We start from the raw sequence: 16,067 nt of genomic DNA, 5'->3' as shown, positions 1-16,067 counted from the left end.
AACCTAATATCAATTTTCTAGCATCAGAGATACTCGAATAAAGCTAAGCAGCTACAGATTCAGACCCATGATACTGGTATCAGTATAATCCCGTGGTCGCCAGTTGCGCGCGGTCTTCTCACGCGACCTTTAGAAAAGAGCAATCCTTGCGCGAGGCGACTGATGTTTTCTCGCAATTGATGATGGCTTGACCACAGAGATGGAAATTTCACGATCAATCGCGTGGAAGAAATTGCTACCTGGTGGTGTTTGAAGCAATGTGTCAATCCTGTCCTCGATTTGTCTAGCATCAAGAGGGGTCGATGAGGCCGAGGATGGTGTAGCACCGCACGAAGGTGGCCTACTAAGTGACAAAGATATCAATTATCTGTTGTGCGAGCCTGTCGCGTTTGAACAAAATGTGATCAAACTGAGGGGTGACTGGCAATCCAGTAGATATGTGGAGCCGATACTTCACCACACCAGCTATAATAATCCAGTAAATTTCCAGCATATGCCTCATATTAGGGTAGATCTGTGAATTGGTGTCAACCTCACTAGCCTTTTTCATAAATGTATATTGATGGTGGACCCTGCCGTAGGAGGGTAAAAAAACCATTATCTGAAAGCAGCCATCTCTAGGGCCGAAGTTGTGCGAATGGATACTACCACCAATGGCCATTGGCATAGATAAATTACAATGCACTAAATTCAGCTCGAAAAAAAGATTCGAGGGCTTGTCTTGTTCATACCATTGTAGTCATCGTGGGAGCAATCCCTGTTCCGCGGTTGTTATTCGTACATCCTATACAGATCATCTTCGGCGGACTAGGAGATCGTGTAGTATTTTGTCAAGGGTACTATTGCTAATCAATTTCTACACCTAGGACACCATGAACGCGAAACCTGATCTTCTCGCACTCGGTCCTCCATATCCAATGTTTCGGCCAAGAGAGCCCCAGTCGGAGGACCTACGGACACTTAATCGGAGGATTGCTGATTGTCATGCCTGGAGCCCTCCGAATCCATCGGCAGATCCGAATCCATTGCCAGAGGTCCCCGGGCAGCAAGATGGACCTATACTATGTAGTGTTTTTTGTCCTTTTGTTTACTAACCCCCATTATTGCATATTGATATGAAAGGAGTTTTCCAGTATACGAAGTGAGCCATCATCTAGTGCCATTGTTGTTGCAACCACATTATCGCTTGAGCTTAGGGTGACCAGTTAACCTCATTCTCTTCAGTCACCGATCCAACGTCCAAACTGGTATAACGAGACGTCTACCACACAGCCAAGCATGTCACCAAGCGAGCCCATTGCCATCATTGGCACCGGCTGTCGATTTCCAGGTGGTGCCAGCTCTCCCTCCAAACTTTGGGACCTCCTCCACAGTCCCCGAGATGTTTCCACAGACCTCCTGACCGCAGGTCGATTCAATCCGCGAGGGTTTTACCACCCAAAACATGACTTCCCCGGCCATAGTAACGTTCGCCGGTCATACCTGCTCCAGGAAGATGTCGCCAACTTTGACGCCCGGTTCTTCAACTTGCAGGTCGCCGAAGCGGCCGCCATGGATCCCCAGCAGCGCATCCTCCTGGAGACGGTGTACGAAGGCCTTGAAGCAGCGGGGCAGACACTGGAGGGCCTCAAAGGCTCAGACACCGGTGTTTATGTCGGCATGATGTACGGAGATTATGAGTCCCAGCAGTATAGAGACTTGCAAAGTATCCCCTTGTACCATGGCACGGGTAAGATTGTTGACACTGCCAGTCGCTAATTTCAATCTCGTATGCTGACTGCGTCGGATCTAGGCGTTGCTCGCAGCATGGTGTCCAACCGAATCTCCTACTTCTTCGACTGGCACGGCCCCTCACTGACCGTTGATACTGCGTGCTCTTCGTCCCTCGTGGCACTGCACCAGGCAATACAGTCTCTCCGGTCCGGCGAGGTAACGGTGGCAGTGGCGGCCGGGACCAATCTTCTGCTGGGGCCCGAGCCCTACATCTACGAGAGCAACCTGAAAATGCTGTCCCCCGATGGACGCTCCCGTATGTGGGGAGACGATGCGAACGGATACGCTCGCGGAGACGGTGTCGCAGCTGTGGTGCTTAAGACCGTGCGACAGGCGTTGGCAGACGGAGACCACATCGAGTGCGTTGTTCGCGAGTCTGGCGTCAACCAAGACGGCCGCAGCCCGGGTATTACCATGCCCACGGCCAAAGCGCAGGTCGCATTGATCCGCGACGTGTATACTCGGGCGGGCCTCGACTTGGCCTTGCCGGCAGATCGATGCCAATACGTTGAAGCTCACGGCACAGGCACGCCCGCGGGAGATGTAAGTTTCTTGTCCAGCCAGCTGGCGTCTCACACGCTGACCGCATCCGCAGCCCGTTGAGGCGGAAGCTATCCATACCGCCTTTTTCCAGAACGAGAACGGTGGAGCTATCAAGGCTCAGGATGGTGACGAGATCGTCGTGGGATCCATCAAAACGGTCATCGGTCACACGGAGAGCACTGCGGGACTCGCAGCCATCATCAAGGTGGCGCAGGCCTTGAAGCACGGCCATATCCCACCCAACGGCAACCGTATATTAGACGGAAAGGTCTTGGATTTCACGATAAACCCGCGCGTCGAACCTTGGTGCAGTAACCTGCGCATAGCAAATGAGCTCACCCACTGGCCAACGTTAGCCCCGGGACAATGCAGGCGTGCAAGTATCAACAGCTTTGGGTTTGGTGGGACAAACGCCCACGTCATTCTAGAAAGCCTGGGGCAGGAGACGCAGGTCGAGCAGGCAGAGGAGGGTAGCGGAGATGAGCTGATGCGGTCTTTTGTTTTTTCCGCGCAGTCGAAGCAGTCTCTGATCGCCAATCTGGCTGCCTACGCCGCCTATTTATCGGAGTATCCGAACACGCGACTGGACGATCTTGCCTGGACATTGCGCTCGCGACGGTCGCGCTTTCCACTTCGGGTGGCGTTGTCCGCGTCTTCAGTTGAGATGTTGCGTACCAGCCTGGAGGAGATCAGCAGCAGCGAGCTCAACAAGCTACAGCTAGACCAAAGGCTGAAGCTTACATCCACAGGGTCGTCTGCTGGCGGAAATGAACGCAAGGCCAAGCTCTTGGCTATCTTCACCGGACAGGGGGCGCAGTGGGCTCGAATGGGAGCCCAGCTGGTAGAGACTTCCACATATGCGTCTCACATATTGAGTAAGCTGGACGCCGAACTGGTTAATCTTCCCAACCAAGAGGACCGCCCCGACTGGACCCTTCGCCAGGAGCTTCTGGCTGATTCGTCCAAGTCGAGGGTCGGCGACGCTGCCATCTCCCAGCCTTTGTGCACCGCTGTCCAGGTGATTCTAGTCGACATCCTCCGTGAAGCCGGGGTGGATTTCGCCGCCGTTGTGGGCCACTCGTCGGGCGAGATAGGCGCTGCCTACTTGACGGGTCGTTTGTCTGCGGCCGACGCCATCCGGATCGCCTACTATCGCGGCCTTCACTCCACTCGCCTCGCCGGGGGGCCCGACGGCACACAGGGTGCTATGCTGGCCGTTAGCACCAGCATGGAAGACGCCAGCGAAGTCTGCCGCGACGAGTTCTTCCAGGGACGAGTCAAAGTTGCGGCCTGCAATTCGCCCAACAGCGTCACACTGTCGGGGGACAGCGACGCCATCGAGGAGATCGCTGGGCTCTTCGAAGACGAAGGAAAAACCGCTCGTCGGCTGCGAGTCGACAAGGCGTACCACTCGCACCACATGATTCCTTGCTCCCAGCCATACTTGGAGTCGATGCAGAGCTTTCAGCAAACTCCATGCCCGACCGGGGCTCGGTCCGATTGCGTGTGGGTATCTAGTGTGGTCGTCGAGTCGGACACAGCGGCAACTGAGTTGGACGCGTCATACTGGGTGGACAACCTCCTGTCGCCAGTTTTGTTTAAACAGGCAGTTGAGCGGGCTGTGATGGAGTTGGGGCCTTTCGACGGCATTGTCGAAGTTGGACCGCATCCCGCGCTCAAGGGTCCAGTCCGCCAAATCCTTGAAGAGTTGAAGACTGGTCCAATGCCGTATACTGGGCTTCTGGAGAGAGGCACCGAGGCGGCCAAGAGCATGTCCACGGCTCTTGGTTATCTTTGGACTCATGTGGATGGTATGTCCATCAACTTCGACCAATATGAGAGCGCACTTAGTGGACCAAGGTCATCCAAGAGGAGGTTCGTGGCGGGCCTACCTTTTTACCAATGGAACCATGCTCGTCACTGGCATGAGTCCAATACGTCTCGTCGCCTACGATTCAGGAACTCTTCCGTCCATCCCCTTTTGGGCGATATCTGCAGCTCCAGTTCGCCCCAGAACCTTTCATGGAAAGCAGTCTTGCGCCCCCAGGACATTCCGTGGGTCCATGACCACCAGATCCAGGGCCAGAGCGTGTTTCCCGCCGCTGGGTATGCGGTGACTGCGCTCGAGGCGGCTCCTTTCCTAGCCGATGGGCAGACGATTCGCCTGATCGAGGTGGAAGATCTTGTCATTCATCAGGCCATGGTATTCGACAACGACGATTCCAGCATTGAAGTACGCTTCTCAGTTGGTGGTGTCGACCGTCGGCGTGACGATGCGATGATAACTGGTCATTTTACCTACGAGTACTACTCGACCAACGGATCTCCGGAGCTCGCCGCGAGTGGTCAACTGCGTGTCATGCTGGGCGAGCCTCGCCAGCACACCCTGCCCGCCACCGATACGGGGCGGGACTCTGGCATGGTCAATGTCCCGACAGACGTTTTCTATTCCTCCCTCTCGGAGATGGGCTATGGATACACGGGCCCATTCAAAGCCTTGTCGGCGTTGAGCAGAAAGCTCGGAAAGGCTGTCGGCGTGATCGACACAACGTCGGCCGAGTACGACGATGCCAGCAACCGGCTGGTTGTTCACCCTGGCATGTTGGATGCCGCCATCCACTCCGTGATCCTGGCGTACAGCTACCCGAGGGACGGAAAGCTCTGGTCATTGCATCTGCCGACGCGCATCAAGCGAATTCGAGTAAACCCAGCACTTTGCGAGGGCCATTGGACAGCGGAGTCTGTCCCGTTCGTGTCGACTATCGCCGATGACCAGGTCCATGCTGCAGACCGGTCGTCCGGGTTCCATGGGGATGTCGAGATCCATAGTGGAGTTGGGGCGTACTCTGCGATCCAAGTAGAGGGTCTGCAGGTTGTGCCCTTTTCCGCGGCCACCTCGCGCGACGATCGGACGATGTTCTATGTGACACGCTGGGTCAATGCAGAGCCAGACGCTGATATTCCCGGTCCATTCATAGCGACCCCCGAGCAGCGCAGGCTGGCAGAGATTCTTGAACGAGGCCATTACTTCTATCTGCGGCAGCTCGAGGATCAAGTCCCTGCCGACCATCCCGGACGGTTGGACCAGTTCCACGCCGCTTACCTGCGTTGGGCCACGCATACACACCGTCTCGTTACGGAGGGCAAGCACCGCTATGGCAAGCCGGCCTGGGTTCATGATACATTGGCCGAGATCAAGGCGTTAACAGAGCCGTATAACGCGCTACCCGAGGTCAAAGCGATGCACATCGTGGGCGAACAGATGCCACGCGCAATTCGCGGGGAGACCACCATGCTACAGCATCTTATGGTCACTGGGCTCCTGAATGACTACTATACCAATGCCCTTGGCATGCGGCAAGTGACAGTCCTCGCCGATACCGTTCTGCAGCTTACCCGCAGGTACCCCCGAGCGAATATTCTGGAAGTTGGCGCTGGCACTGGGGGGGCGACGCGTGAAGTGCTGAAGCTGACTGGCAGAAACTTCGGCTCATTCACCTTCACGGACGTGTCGGCGGGATTCTTCGATGATGCCCAGGCTGAGTTCGCCCCTTACCAGGATCAGATGTCCTTCCGGGTGTTGGACCTGGAGCAGGACACCGCGCCACAGGGCTTCGAAAAGAATTCATATGACGTCGTGGTTGGATCCCTGGTCCTGCACGCGACGAAGAACCTGGAAAAGACGCTACAGAGAGTGCGATCACTGCTCCGGCCGGGCGGCTACATCGTCTTTTACGAGATCACCAACGTCGACTTGATCCGCCACACAGCCCTGTTTGGCTGTCTCCCCGGATGGTGGCAGGGGGTGGACGAGGGCCGAACCTGGTGCCCCGCCGTCAGCGAGTCCAAGTGGGATGCGATCCTTCGCAAGACGGGCTTCTCCGGAGTGGACACCATGACGCCGACCAACGACTCCATGCCGTTTTGTAACTCGGTCCTGGTCTCTCAGGCCGTGGATGACTGGGTCGACTTGGTCCGACAGCCGCTCATGGCATCAGTCGGCGGGTCGCTGTTCTCCACGAACTCATCGAGTGCGCTGTTGGAGAAATTATTCATCGTCGGAGGTCAAACCCTCCACATCTCTCGACTCATCGACGCCGTACAGAAGGTTATCCGGCCGTTCTGCGGCGAGACGGTGACTCGAGTTGACCAGCTGGAAGACCTGGACCACGACCAGATCGACAAGTCGTCCACCGTTTTGGTTTTGCAGGACCTTGATCGCCCGGTATTTGATGACATGACAACAGAGACACTCCAGAGCCTGAAAGCCCTCTTCGGATCCGAAAAGACGATCGTTTGGATCACGCACAACCGGCTCATCGACAACCCTCACGCCAACATGGCCCCGGGATTCGTGCGCCCATCGATCTGGGAGGCACCTGAACTCCGCTATCAATTTGTCGACTTCCAGGACGTTCCTGGGTCGAAGATCGATGCCCGCGCCCTCACGGAGGCGGTTCTGCGCTTCCAGGCGCATATCCAAGGACCGCCCAACGCGACCACCAACGCGCTGTGGTCGGTGGAGTCGGAGATTATCATAGGTGCAGACGGGGCCCAGTATATTCCCCGACTGAGCCCTCTGGACGATGCAAATGCGCGCTATAACTCCTCGCTGCGGGAGATCGAGTGTCACGGTGGATCTCAGCAGACTCCGGTTCGGCTACAAAACACGGGAGGTCGTTATATGCTTCGGAAAGAGGAGCCTCTGAGAACTGATGTCTCGACATCGTGCTTGAAGATTGAGCACTCGAGTCTCTTTGCCGTCCGGACTGGATGGGGAGATGTGTTCGCGGTGTCTGGGGCTTGCGAGGCAACAGGGTCCCACTACTTGGGGCTGACATCGTCCGTAACATCGCGGGCCACCGTGGCGACGTCCAACCTGGTGGAGATCTCTGGTGCGATCGCTGAAGTGGCTTCAGCACCACGAATCCTGACCTCGGTTGTCTGCCACCTCGTCCTCCAGGCGATGGAGGCCAAGATTGGTGGACATGGGACGGTGGTGGTTCACGATGCTCCACCTATGCTGGCGGCGTCTTTGGCCCGCTCGTCAAACGGAAAGAACATCACGTTTACGACTTCAACGCGTGATCATGCAGCGACGAACGATTGGATCTATATCGAGGAGTACGCCAAGCAATCGGACTTGGAGTCGCTGTTTCCTCTCAACGTCTCCATGCTGATCGATTTCGCGGCTGAGACTCCCGAGGCGTCCGTGCTGAAACACTGCTTCCCTATCAATGTTGACATTCTCACCAAGTCCAGCCTGTTCACTGCCGAGTCATCCAGGCCCCTAATCTCTTCTGCAGCATTGAAGGATGTGTTGCAGACGGCTGTGGAGCTCGCGTTGAAGGACGCCAAGAATGATGGGGAAGACAGGATGATTGTAGACGAAGTTGATATCGGCGCATTGATCAGTGATGGAGATTCCAGCCTCTCTGCTCATTCTACCACAACAGTGGTAAAATGGGCCAATGTTGAGACATCACCCGTCACCATGCAGCCTGTCAGCGTCTCACTCCGTGCAGACCGGACATATTGGCTGGCGGGCCTCTCGCGAGACATGGGGCTTTCTCTCGCAGACTGGGTAATACGCAATGGCGGCAAATATATTGCCATTTCGAGTCGAAACCCCAACATCAGTCAGGCCTGGCTTCGGAATGCAGCTCGCAAAGGTGCCACCATCATGGTTATTAGTTGGTGAGTGGTGGTCTTTTTTCTTTCCTTTCTTTTTTTCCCCTTCCCTTCATGAATGCTATGCTGGCAGAGCTAAAGACCAAAACAGTGATATTACGGATTACGACTCCGTCGTCGAGGCTCATGCCAACATCACCAAGAGCCTACCTCCCGTTGCGGGTGTCGCCCAAGGCGCCATGGTCCTCAATGATATTCTCACTCGGGACATGAGCTTGGAAGATCTCAACAAAGTGCTGCGCCCCAAGGTGGCTGGCAGCATCAACCTCGATCGCCTCTTCCATGACTCGGCCCTAGACTTCTTTATCTTTTTCTCCTCCGCCGCTAGTGTCACAGGAAATGCCGGCCAGGCAAACTACTCGGCCGCAAACTTCTTCATGGGCGGGCTGGCGCAAAAGCGACGCCACCGCGGTCTCGCCGCCTCCGTGATAGACCTGGGCCCCGTCCTCGGCACGGGGTACATCACCAGAGAGATTGGTGACGCCTTGACGCGTCCGCTGGCGGAGAGAGGCCTGCTCGGAATGTCTGAGTCTGATGTTCACTGCTTGTTCGCGGAGGCGATCAACGCCAGTCCTGTGACGCCTAACTCCGAGGTGGGATGGCACATTACTACGGGGCTGATCCCACTACCGGCGGATGCGCCGAACCGACCTCTCTGGTACAACTTCCCCCATTTTGCCAGCCTCACAATCAGGGACTCCAGTGCGGGTGATCCGAACAATCCATCAAATTCCGCCGCGGGGGCTGTTGTGTCGATCAAGGATCAGTTGGCCGGGGCTAAGACGAAGGAGGATGTGCAGAAGGTTATCACTGGTTGGGACCCCACGCCAAGATCCTATTTCCACCTGCTAATCAGGCTGCTCGATAGACAATGTGCTCAGAGAAATGTGCACAATGCTTCATATGGACGACGACTACGCCATGACACCAGCCATTCGTACAGACGAGCTCGGTCTAGACTCGCTCGTTGCCGTGCGCATACGCTCGTGGTTTCTCAGTCACTTCCAAGTGAATGTCCCAGCGTTGAAGATTATCAAGGGCGTCTCTCTCCAGCACCTGATTGACCTTACACTCAATGAGATCCCCGCTGGCCTGACACCCGGCTTGGTCGGTGCAGAATCGTCCACAGAAGGCTCCGAGGTGCCGCCAGGGCCGGAAGATGAAAAGTCATTATCCGATACATCATCGTCGGCGAACTCCCCTGACGGCCAGAGTAGCGCCACCTCGGAGACTGGCGAGAGTGAGATCATGATGACTCCCCCTCCGGAGAAAGAGTTGGAGATAGAGAGGTTCGGCCCCCTATCCCATACACAATCCGTGTTTAGGTTTGTACACGAACTGCTGGAAGACAAAACAACTCTAAACAACACAGGCATGGTTCATCTTAGTGGTGAAATCCGGATACCGGACCTCCAGGCAGCGGTGCACATCCTCGGAAAGCACCATGAGAGCTTGAGGACTTGCTTCTTCACAGAGGACGGCGTTGCCGTCCAAGGTGTGCTTGCAGATTCGACCTTGGAGCTGGAACATCGCCGCGTCTTTACCAAATCCGACGTGTTGAGTGAGTACGATGCTCTGAAAAATACGGTCTTCGACTTGCGCGGAGGCCACACGGCCAGAGTGTTGCTCTTATCCTACTCCCCCACCGACCACTACTTCGCCCTGGCCACGCATCACATCACCTTCGATCGAGCCAGCACCGACATCTTCATGTCTGACCTTGCTCGAATCTACAAAGACAGAAGTGCATCTTTATCCCCTCCTCTCCAGTATCTGGACTACTCCAATCAGCTACATGAAATGCACTCGCCGGGCAAGTGCATAGATGCGATGAACTTCTGGCGCCGCGAGTTCGCCACAATTCCAGAGCCTCTTCCCCTCCATCGAAGCAGCCTCGTCGAGCGCCGCCCGCTCGAGAAATATAGCTCTCGCACGGGGCTGCCAGAATGTGAGTTCCGTCTTGACAGCCAGCTCACCACCCAAATCCGCCAAGTCGCGCGCAAGTATAGGTCTACCCCCTTCCACTTTCATCTGGCAGCGTTCAAAGTGCTGCTCTTGCGCTGGCTGGGGACGGAGGACGTTTGCATCGGCTTTGCCGACGGCTGTCGTCGGGATGAAACGATGTGGACTGGAATTGGCCCATTCTTGAACATGCTGCCCCTGCGCATGAAGGCACAGAGAGCGCAGTCCTTCGCGGACGCCATCGCTGAGGCACGGGAAAAGAGTCACGCGGCCCTCTCCAACGCGCTCCCTCTTGAGGTCATCCTGAACGAGCTCAAGGTGTCCAGACAGCCCACCCACTCCCCACTGGCCCAGGCATTTATCAATTACGCCGAGACCAGCGTCGAGAGTGGCCGGGAGTTCTTGGGCTGCGATTGTCGGATGATGAAGGAGGATCAGGCTGAGCTGCCCTACGATATTGCTTTCACAATCATTACCAACACAGCTCCCGGCGGTGACGCAGACACAAAGATCATTCTCAACGCTCAAACCTCTCTTTACAATGCTACAGTGGCCCGGATTCTTGCGACTGGCTACCAGGAAATTGTGCGGGACTTTGCGGGACGGCCAGAGAATCAAGTGAATGATAAATGGGAATTCACGCCGTCTTCTCTGTCAAGAGCAATCACAGTTGGCCACGGTAGGTCACCAGCACCTAGATACAAAGTTCTTGATAAAACTGACTGGATAGAAGGTCCTGATTTCAAGACTACTTGGGCGAACACGATAGTACACCGACTGGACGAGATACTCCCCTCCATCGGTCACCGGGTCGCCGTCACGGACGCCGTCAATACTCCAGTGACATACCAGGAGCTCTCAAGGCAGATTGACAGCATCGCCTCGGCACTGCTGCGAGAGGGCGTCACTGCGGGCTCTAAGGTCGCTATTTGCCAGCATCCCACTGTTTTTTGGGTTTCCTCTGTTCTGGCTGTCCTCAAGGTTGGCGCAGTCTATGTTCCCCTTGACGCGGCTACTCCACCTCCCCGTTTGGCTCTCATGGTTCAAGACTGCAAGCCTGTTGCTGTCTTGGTGGATGAATCTACTCGAGAGATGGTGAAGGACATGTCACCTGAGACGTCCCTGATTAGCGTATCCAGCGCCCTTGATACCGCAACCGAATTTCTTCCCACAACCGCGCTGGCCGATTCACCCGCCATGGTTCTTTATACCAGTGGCTCCACGGGAACCCCGAAGGGTGTAGTTCTCAGTCACGAGAGCCTGCGGCACGAGTTTGAGCACTGCCAAGCCATGTATGAGCTGAATGAGGAGGACGTCGTGCTACAGCAGAGCGCCTGGAGCTTCGACCTCTCTGTCACCCAGTTGTTCCTGGCAATCACAGTGGGTGCGCGGCTGCACGTCGCGTCCCATACTTTACGAGCTGATGGGCTTGCTATGGCGGCGCTCATCCGCGATGAGGGCGTGACTGCCACGTATGCCACCCCGACTGAGTACAAGACCTGGCTTCGTGATGCCAATGTGGATGTCCTTCGACGAACGTCTTGGAGACTAGCGCTGGTGGCCGGAGAGGCCGTCACCGTTCCGTTACTGAAGAGGTTTCAAAATCTAGACAGAGCAGACAGTCTTCGTCTCTTCAATGTGTACGGTCCGACAGAGACAACCTGTGGGTCGACCAAGCTGCAGCTTGATCATGCTCATCCGGAAAAATATGCCGACGCCGTGCCTGTGGGCCGCGCATCTGCAAACGAGTGCTTCTATATTCTCGACAGCAAGCAGAATCTACAGCCTCTCGGCTTAAGTGGGGAAGTTGTGATTGGCGGCGTCGGAGTTGCCAAGGGCTACCTGAACAACGCAGACCAGACGAAGGCGTCTTTTGTTCACGATCGATTTGCAACCCCTGAGTACACCCGGCGAGGCTGGACTACCATGTACCGTACCGGTGATGCCGGCTACTTGAAAGACGACGGAACTTTGATCCTAACAGGCCGCTTGAGCAGTGACACGGAGGTCAAGCTGAATGGAGTTCGAACTGATCTGAGAGACGTGGAGCAGACAATACTGAAAGCGGGCCAAGGTCAGTTTGCCGATGTGGCAGCATGTGTGCGCACCAATATGTCGATATCCGAGGATGGAGATCAAGTCGCATTGAAGTACATGGTCGCTTATTGTGTCCTGTCCTCTGAACGGGTGGTGAGTGAAAGCTCCAACCTAGGATCAATTCGACAAACCATCCTAGACAGCCTTCCTCTGTCACGCGCAATGCGGCCATCCGTTCTCATCCCCGTTGATGACCTTCCGAGAACGACAGCTGGAAAATTGGACAGGCGCGCTCTTGAAAATCTGGAAAATGCCCAAGCACGACTGGGTAGCGTTGGGGGTGCGACCACGACTACCTCGACATCGACACTCTCAGATGCCGAAGCTAGGCTTCTCAGGCTGTGGCAAAGCGTTCTGCCAGAGGAAGCCGTTCGGCTCGTCGACATCCGCGCCTCATCTGACTTCTTCAGCGTCGGTGGCTCGTCCATGCTGTTGGTACAACTGCAACACAGAATTACCGAAACATACCAGGTCTCTGTTACCCTGTTGGATCTGTTCAAAGCGAGTACCCTGAGTGACATGGCCCTTGTTCTCCAGCGCGCCTTGGGCCCGGAGACCAATGCCCCGGACGCTACATATGGAGCTCGGTCCCAATCCATTGATTGGGCGACAGAGACAGCGGTTCAACTAGGCGTGCTGATGAAAGACACGAAACTTCCATCTCCTCGAATGCCCCCTCGAGTAATTGTTCTGACTGGTGCAACCGGGTTTCTTGGTCAGCATCTGCTTCGCGGGCTTCTTGAGCAGGACCAGGTTGAAAAGGTCATATGCATCGCAAACAGAAATTTGACCGAGGAAAGAAAGAGAGGGCTTCTTTGCTCTCCACGGGTTGAGTGCTTGGACGGCGACCTGTGTGCTCACAACCTTGGGTTGAGCCCGGATGACGTGGATCGCATCTTTGGCACTGAAGCTGACGCTGTCATCCACAACGGGGCAGACGTATCCCATCTCAAGACATATGCTTCTCTGAGAGACCCCAACGTGAAATCGACCAAGGCGCTGGCTCTGTTATGCCTCCAAAGACATCTGCCTCTGCACTACGTCTCTACGACGGGAGTGACCATGTACACGACGTCAAGTACATTCCCAGAGATATCCGTTCGTGATTCACCGCCACCATGCGACGGCACATATGGATACATCTCTTCCAAATGGGCCAGCGAGGTGTATCTTGAGAACGTAAACTTGCGGTCCAAGCTCCCAGTCTACATCCACCGGCCATCCAGCGTGCTCCGGCCCGACCTGGGGGAGGAGACACCAGCCGCAGATGTTTTGCAGAACATGCTCACCTTCTCGCGACGGCTGTGTGCCGTGCCGATTGGGCCCCTTCTCAATGGATTCGTGGATCTTGTCCGCCCCGAGACTGTCACGGACAGGCTCTTAGGAGCGGTCATGGCTCCATCCCGAGGGGAGGATGTCGTTTACGTTCATGAGTCGGGCGATATGGAGCTGGAGATATCTCACATTTCGAGTTATCTGGAGAAAGAGGTGGGTATGCCTATCCAACAATTAGACTTGGATGAATGGGTCAAGAGAGCCGAGGAAATGGGGCTTTCAAGCGCCATGGCGGCCGTGTTCCGGGGGCTTGGAGCGGAAGACATGTTGAACTTCCCGAGATTGCTGAGGAGTGTTTGATTTTGGTACAGAGGATGTTGTATTGGCAGGATTCTTCCTTTCTGTCTCTATTTCTGTCTTTGCTCCTTTGTTGTATGTATGTACCTGTGATTGGATGTATATTGCTTTGTGTCTGGCTTACTTTCCGGGACTGCATTCTCTAGAAAATATACACCGTGAGCTGTAGCTGGACGGCAATTGCTTTTGGCAAATGCTACTGAGTTCCTGCTGTTTTGAGGCCTACACATCTTATAGTTGTAATGCTATTCGTAAATTTCACCAAGCTTTGTTTATGCACATCGATGAGAAGTACGTTTCCCACATTCATATGATCCCCTGAATTAGGGCGTTAAGAAACACTAGGGTCTTTCATGCTAATAGCCTTACACAAGTCGAGGACAAATCTTGGGCTCCCCGATGAGCACTTATTAAATAAATTATGTTTGTAGCTATGTAGTAATAATAGCAGTGAAGTTGATTGTTCATTTTTATGCTGAAAGCACCAAGCAGGTCACGTGGACTGCCATTCTCCGACAATTCTTGGACCAAAAAAAAAAAATTAAAATAAAGAAGACAGAGTAATATACTGTTTGCTGATGCCTACAAAAGCAATAATCCTCCAATATTATTGAATCAACAACTAAAACCGACTGGGAGCCACGACCCCGGAGGCCGTAGCGGATAGCGGGGACTCGGAAGGAAGCCGGTAGGATGGTCGGAGGGTTTAGATCGACATGAAGACGGAAGAACGCTCATCGCTATATTCGGAGGAATAGGGAATTATGATACTACCATCCACAGGTTGCCCGAGTAAGCACAAAGTGGACGGAGATGGGTTTGATCGTCGGGAGTGGTGATGCCGCTCCATAAAACTTAGACGCGACGCAGTCCACGGGGTAGCAAGCAAATCTCACCTTCATCACAATGAGCCCTTTTCTCCAAGAGACCATGGACTGCCTCGTCCAGTCCGATTCCGGACAAGCACAGACGGCAGTTCGTTCGCGGCCCGAAGTGAAGGCGCCCCACGACGTCATAGTCCATGTCTCCGCCGTGGCCCTGAACCCGACGGACTTCAAGTCCCCGGCGTCCAACCCCACCCCGGGGGCCATCATGGGTTGCGACTTTATGGGGTCTGTTGTATCCGCGGGCACGGCGGCAGATAACGAATTCCCCCCTGCCACGCGTGTTTGCGGATTCGTCCACGGCTCCAACCCCGGCAACCCAGAGACGGGATCTTTTGCCGAGTACCTGGTGACGGATTCTCGCCTGTTGATCCGAGTCCCCGATAGCTGGACCAATGTGGATGGAGCCGCCCTCGGAGGCGTTGGTTGGGGCACCGTTGCTCTTGCGATGGAGATCTCGCTGCAGCTCCCTGGGAGGCCGTCTAAGCCGGCGGCTCCACGAGATGACGGCTCCAGGACGCCCGTATTGGTTTACGGCGGGGCTACGGCCACTGGCACGATGGCTTGCCAGATTCTATCAATGTACGGATGGCATTTTCATTTTACCCGTCGGAAGACAGTGATTCTTGCTAATTTTACTCCCAGGTCCGGCTACCAGCCCGTTGCCACAGCGTCCAGCAGCAGCTCGACTCTGGTCCGGGACTATGGCGCTGTCGCAGTGGTACCGTACTCGTCGCCCACCTGTGGTGAAACTATCCGGGACGACCACACTGGTGGGGCCTTGCGACATGCGCTGGACTGCATCAGCTCGCCCGAGTCTGTGAAATGCTGCTTCACGGCCCTGGGCCGTATTGGCGCGCGCTATGCTGGCCTCGATTTCGTTCCCGACGATTGGAGAACGCGCAAGGCTATCAAGGTCCACATGCCTCTGACGTATGCCCTCCACGGCCACGAGATCAAATTTAAGGGTGCGTACCATCGGGATGCGGATCCAGCCATGTTGGAGCTGGGAGGTCGGTGGCGGGACGAGGTGCAGGGTCTGGTAGATGCGGGACGCCTTCGGCCGCACCCCGCTCGGGAGGTTAAGGGGAAGTGGAAGGGGATTGTTGACGGTCTGGAGATGATGAAGGCGGGAGAAGTCAGAGGCCAGAAGCTCGTAGTAGCGCTGGAGGGGGGAGCTTCTTCTTGAGATTTGAAACCATACAATTTCTATGTATCCTGGAGGATATCTGAATATAAAGTGGAAACGAAACAGTCATAGAAGCCGCGTTATTGATTGTAGTCTGATAACAGACTGTTCAAGAGGTCATGTTGTAACGGATTTGTTCGCTTGTGGGCCCGCACTTGAAGGATGTCTTTATTCAGCTTGCTAGTATCCTGGGATTGTCCCAGCTGAATTCAAAATCTTCAGGATTTTGCTTCCTTGACGGACTATCAGATTGCTAATTCGACTCAAGGACATGCCTACTGGGGCTTGGATGAACA

At 55.1% G+C, this 16,067-nt stretch overlaps 2 protein-coding genes across 2 annotated transcripts; both read left to right on the top strand.

The window, feature by feature from the left end:
• Window positions 1–1,278: 1,278 nt before the first annotated feature.
• On the top strand, window positions 1,279–13,701 carry BDW47DRAFT_127729 (beta-ketoacyl synthase domain-containing protein; the record flags this gene model as incomplete). Its single annotated transcript, XM_024816757.1, has 6 exons — window positions 1,279–1,729; window positions 1,793–2,316; window positions 2,369–8,013; window positions 8,099–8,820; window positions 8,876–10,648; window positions 10,700–13,701. 6 exons carry the CDS (start codon window positions 1,279–1,281, stop codon window positions 13,699–13,701), a joined length of 12,117 nt encoding a protein of 4,038 aa, XP_024669847.1.
• A 903-nt stretch (window positions 13,702–14,604) lies between these two features.
• On the top strand, window positions 14,605–15,771 carry BDW47DRAFT_133222 (zinc-binding alcohol dehydrogenase family protein; the record flags this gene model as incomplete). The annotated part of the gene is made up of 2 exons (XM_024817787.1): window positions 14,605–15,164; window positions 15,228–15,771. The coding sequence occupies 2 exons, from the start codon at window positions 14,605–14,607 to the stop codon at window positions 15,769–15,771; spliced, it is 1,104 nt and encodes a 367-aa protein (XP_024669846.1).
• Between the last annotated feature and the right edge of the window lie 296 nt (window positions 15,772–16,067).

The sequence above is a fragment of the Aspergillus candidus genome, assembly GCF_002847045.1.
Source record: "Aspergillus candidus strain CBS 102.13 unplaced genomic scaffold BDW47scaffold_41, whole genome shotgun sequence".
Lineage (NCBI taxonomy): Eukaryota > Fungi > Ascomycota > Eurotiomycetes > Eurotiales > Aspergillaceae > Aspergillus > Aspergillus candidus.
This window is presented reverse-complemented; position numbering and strand designations above follow the sequence as displayed.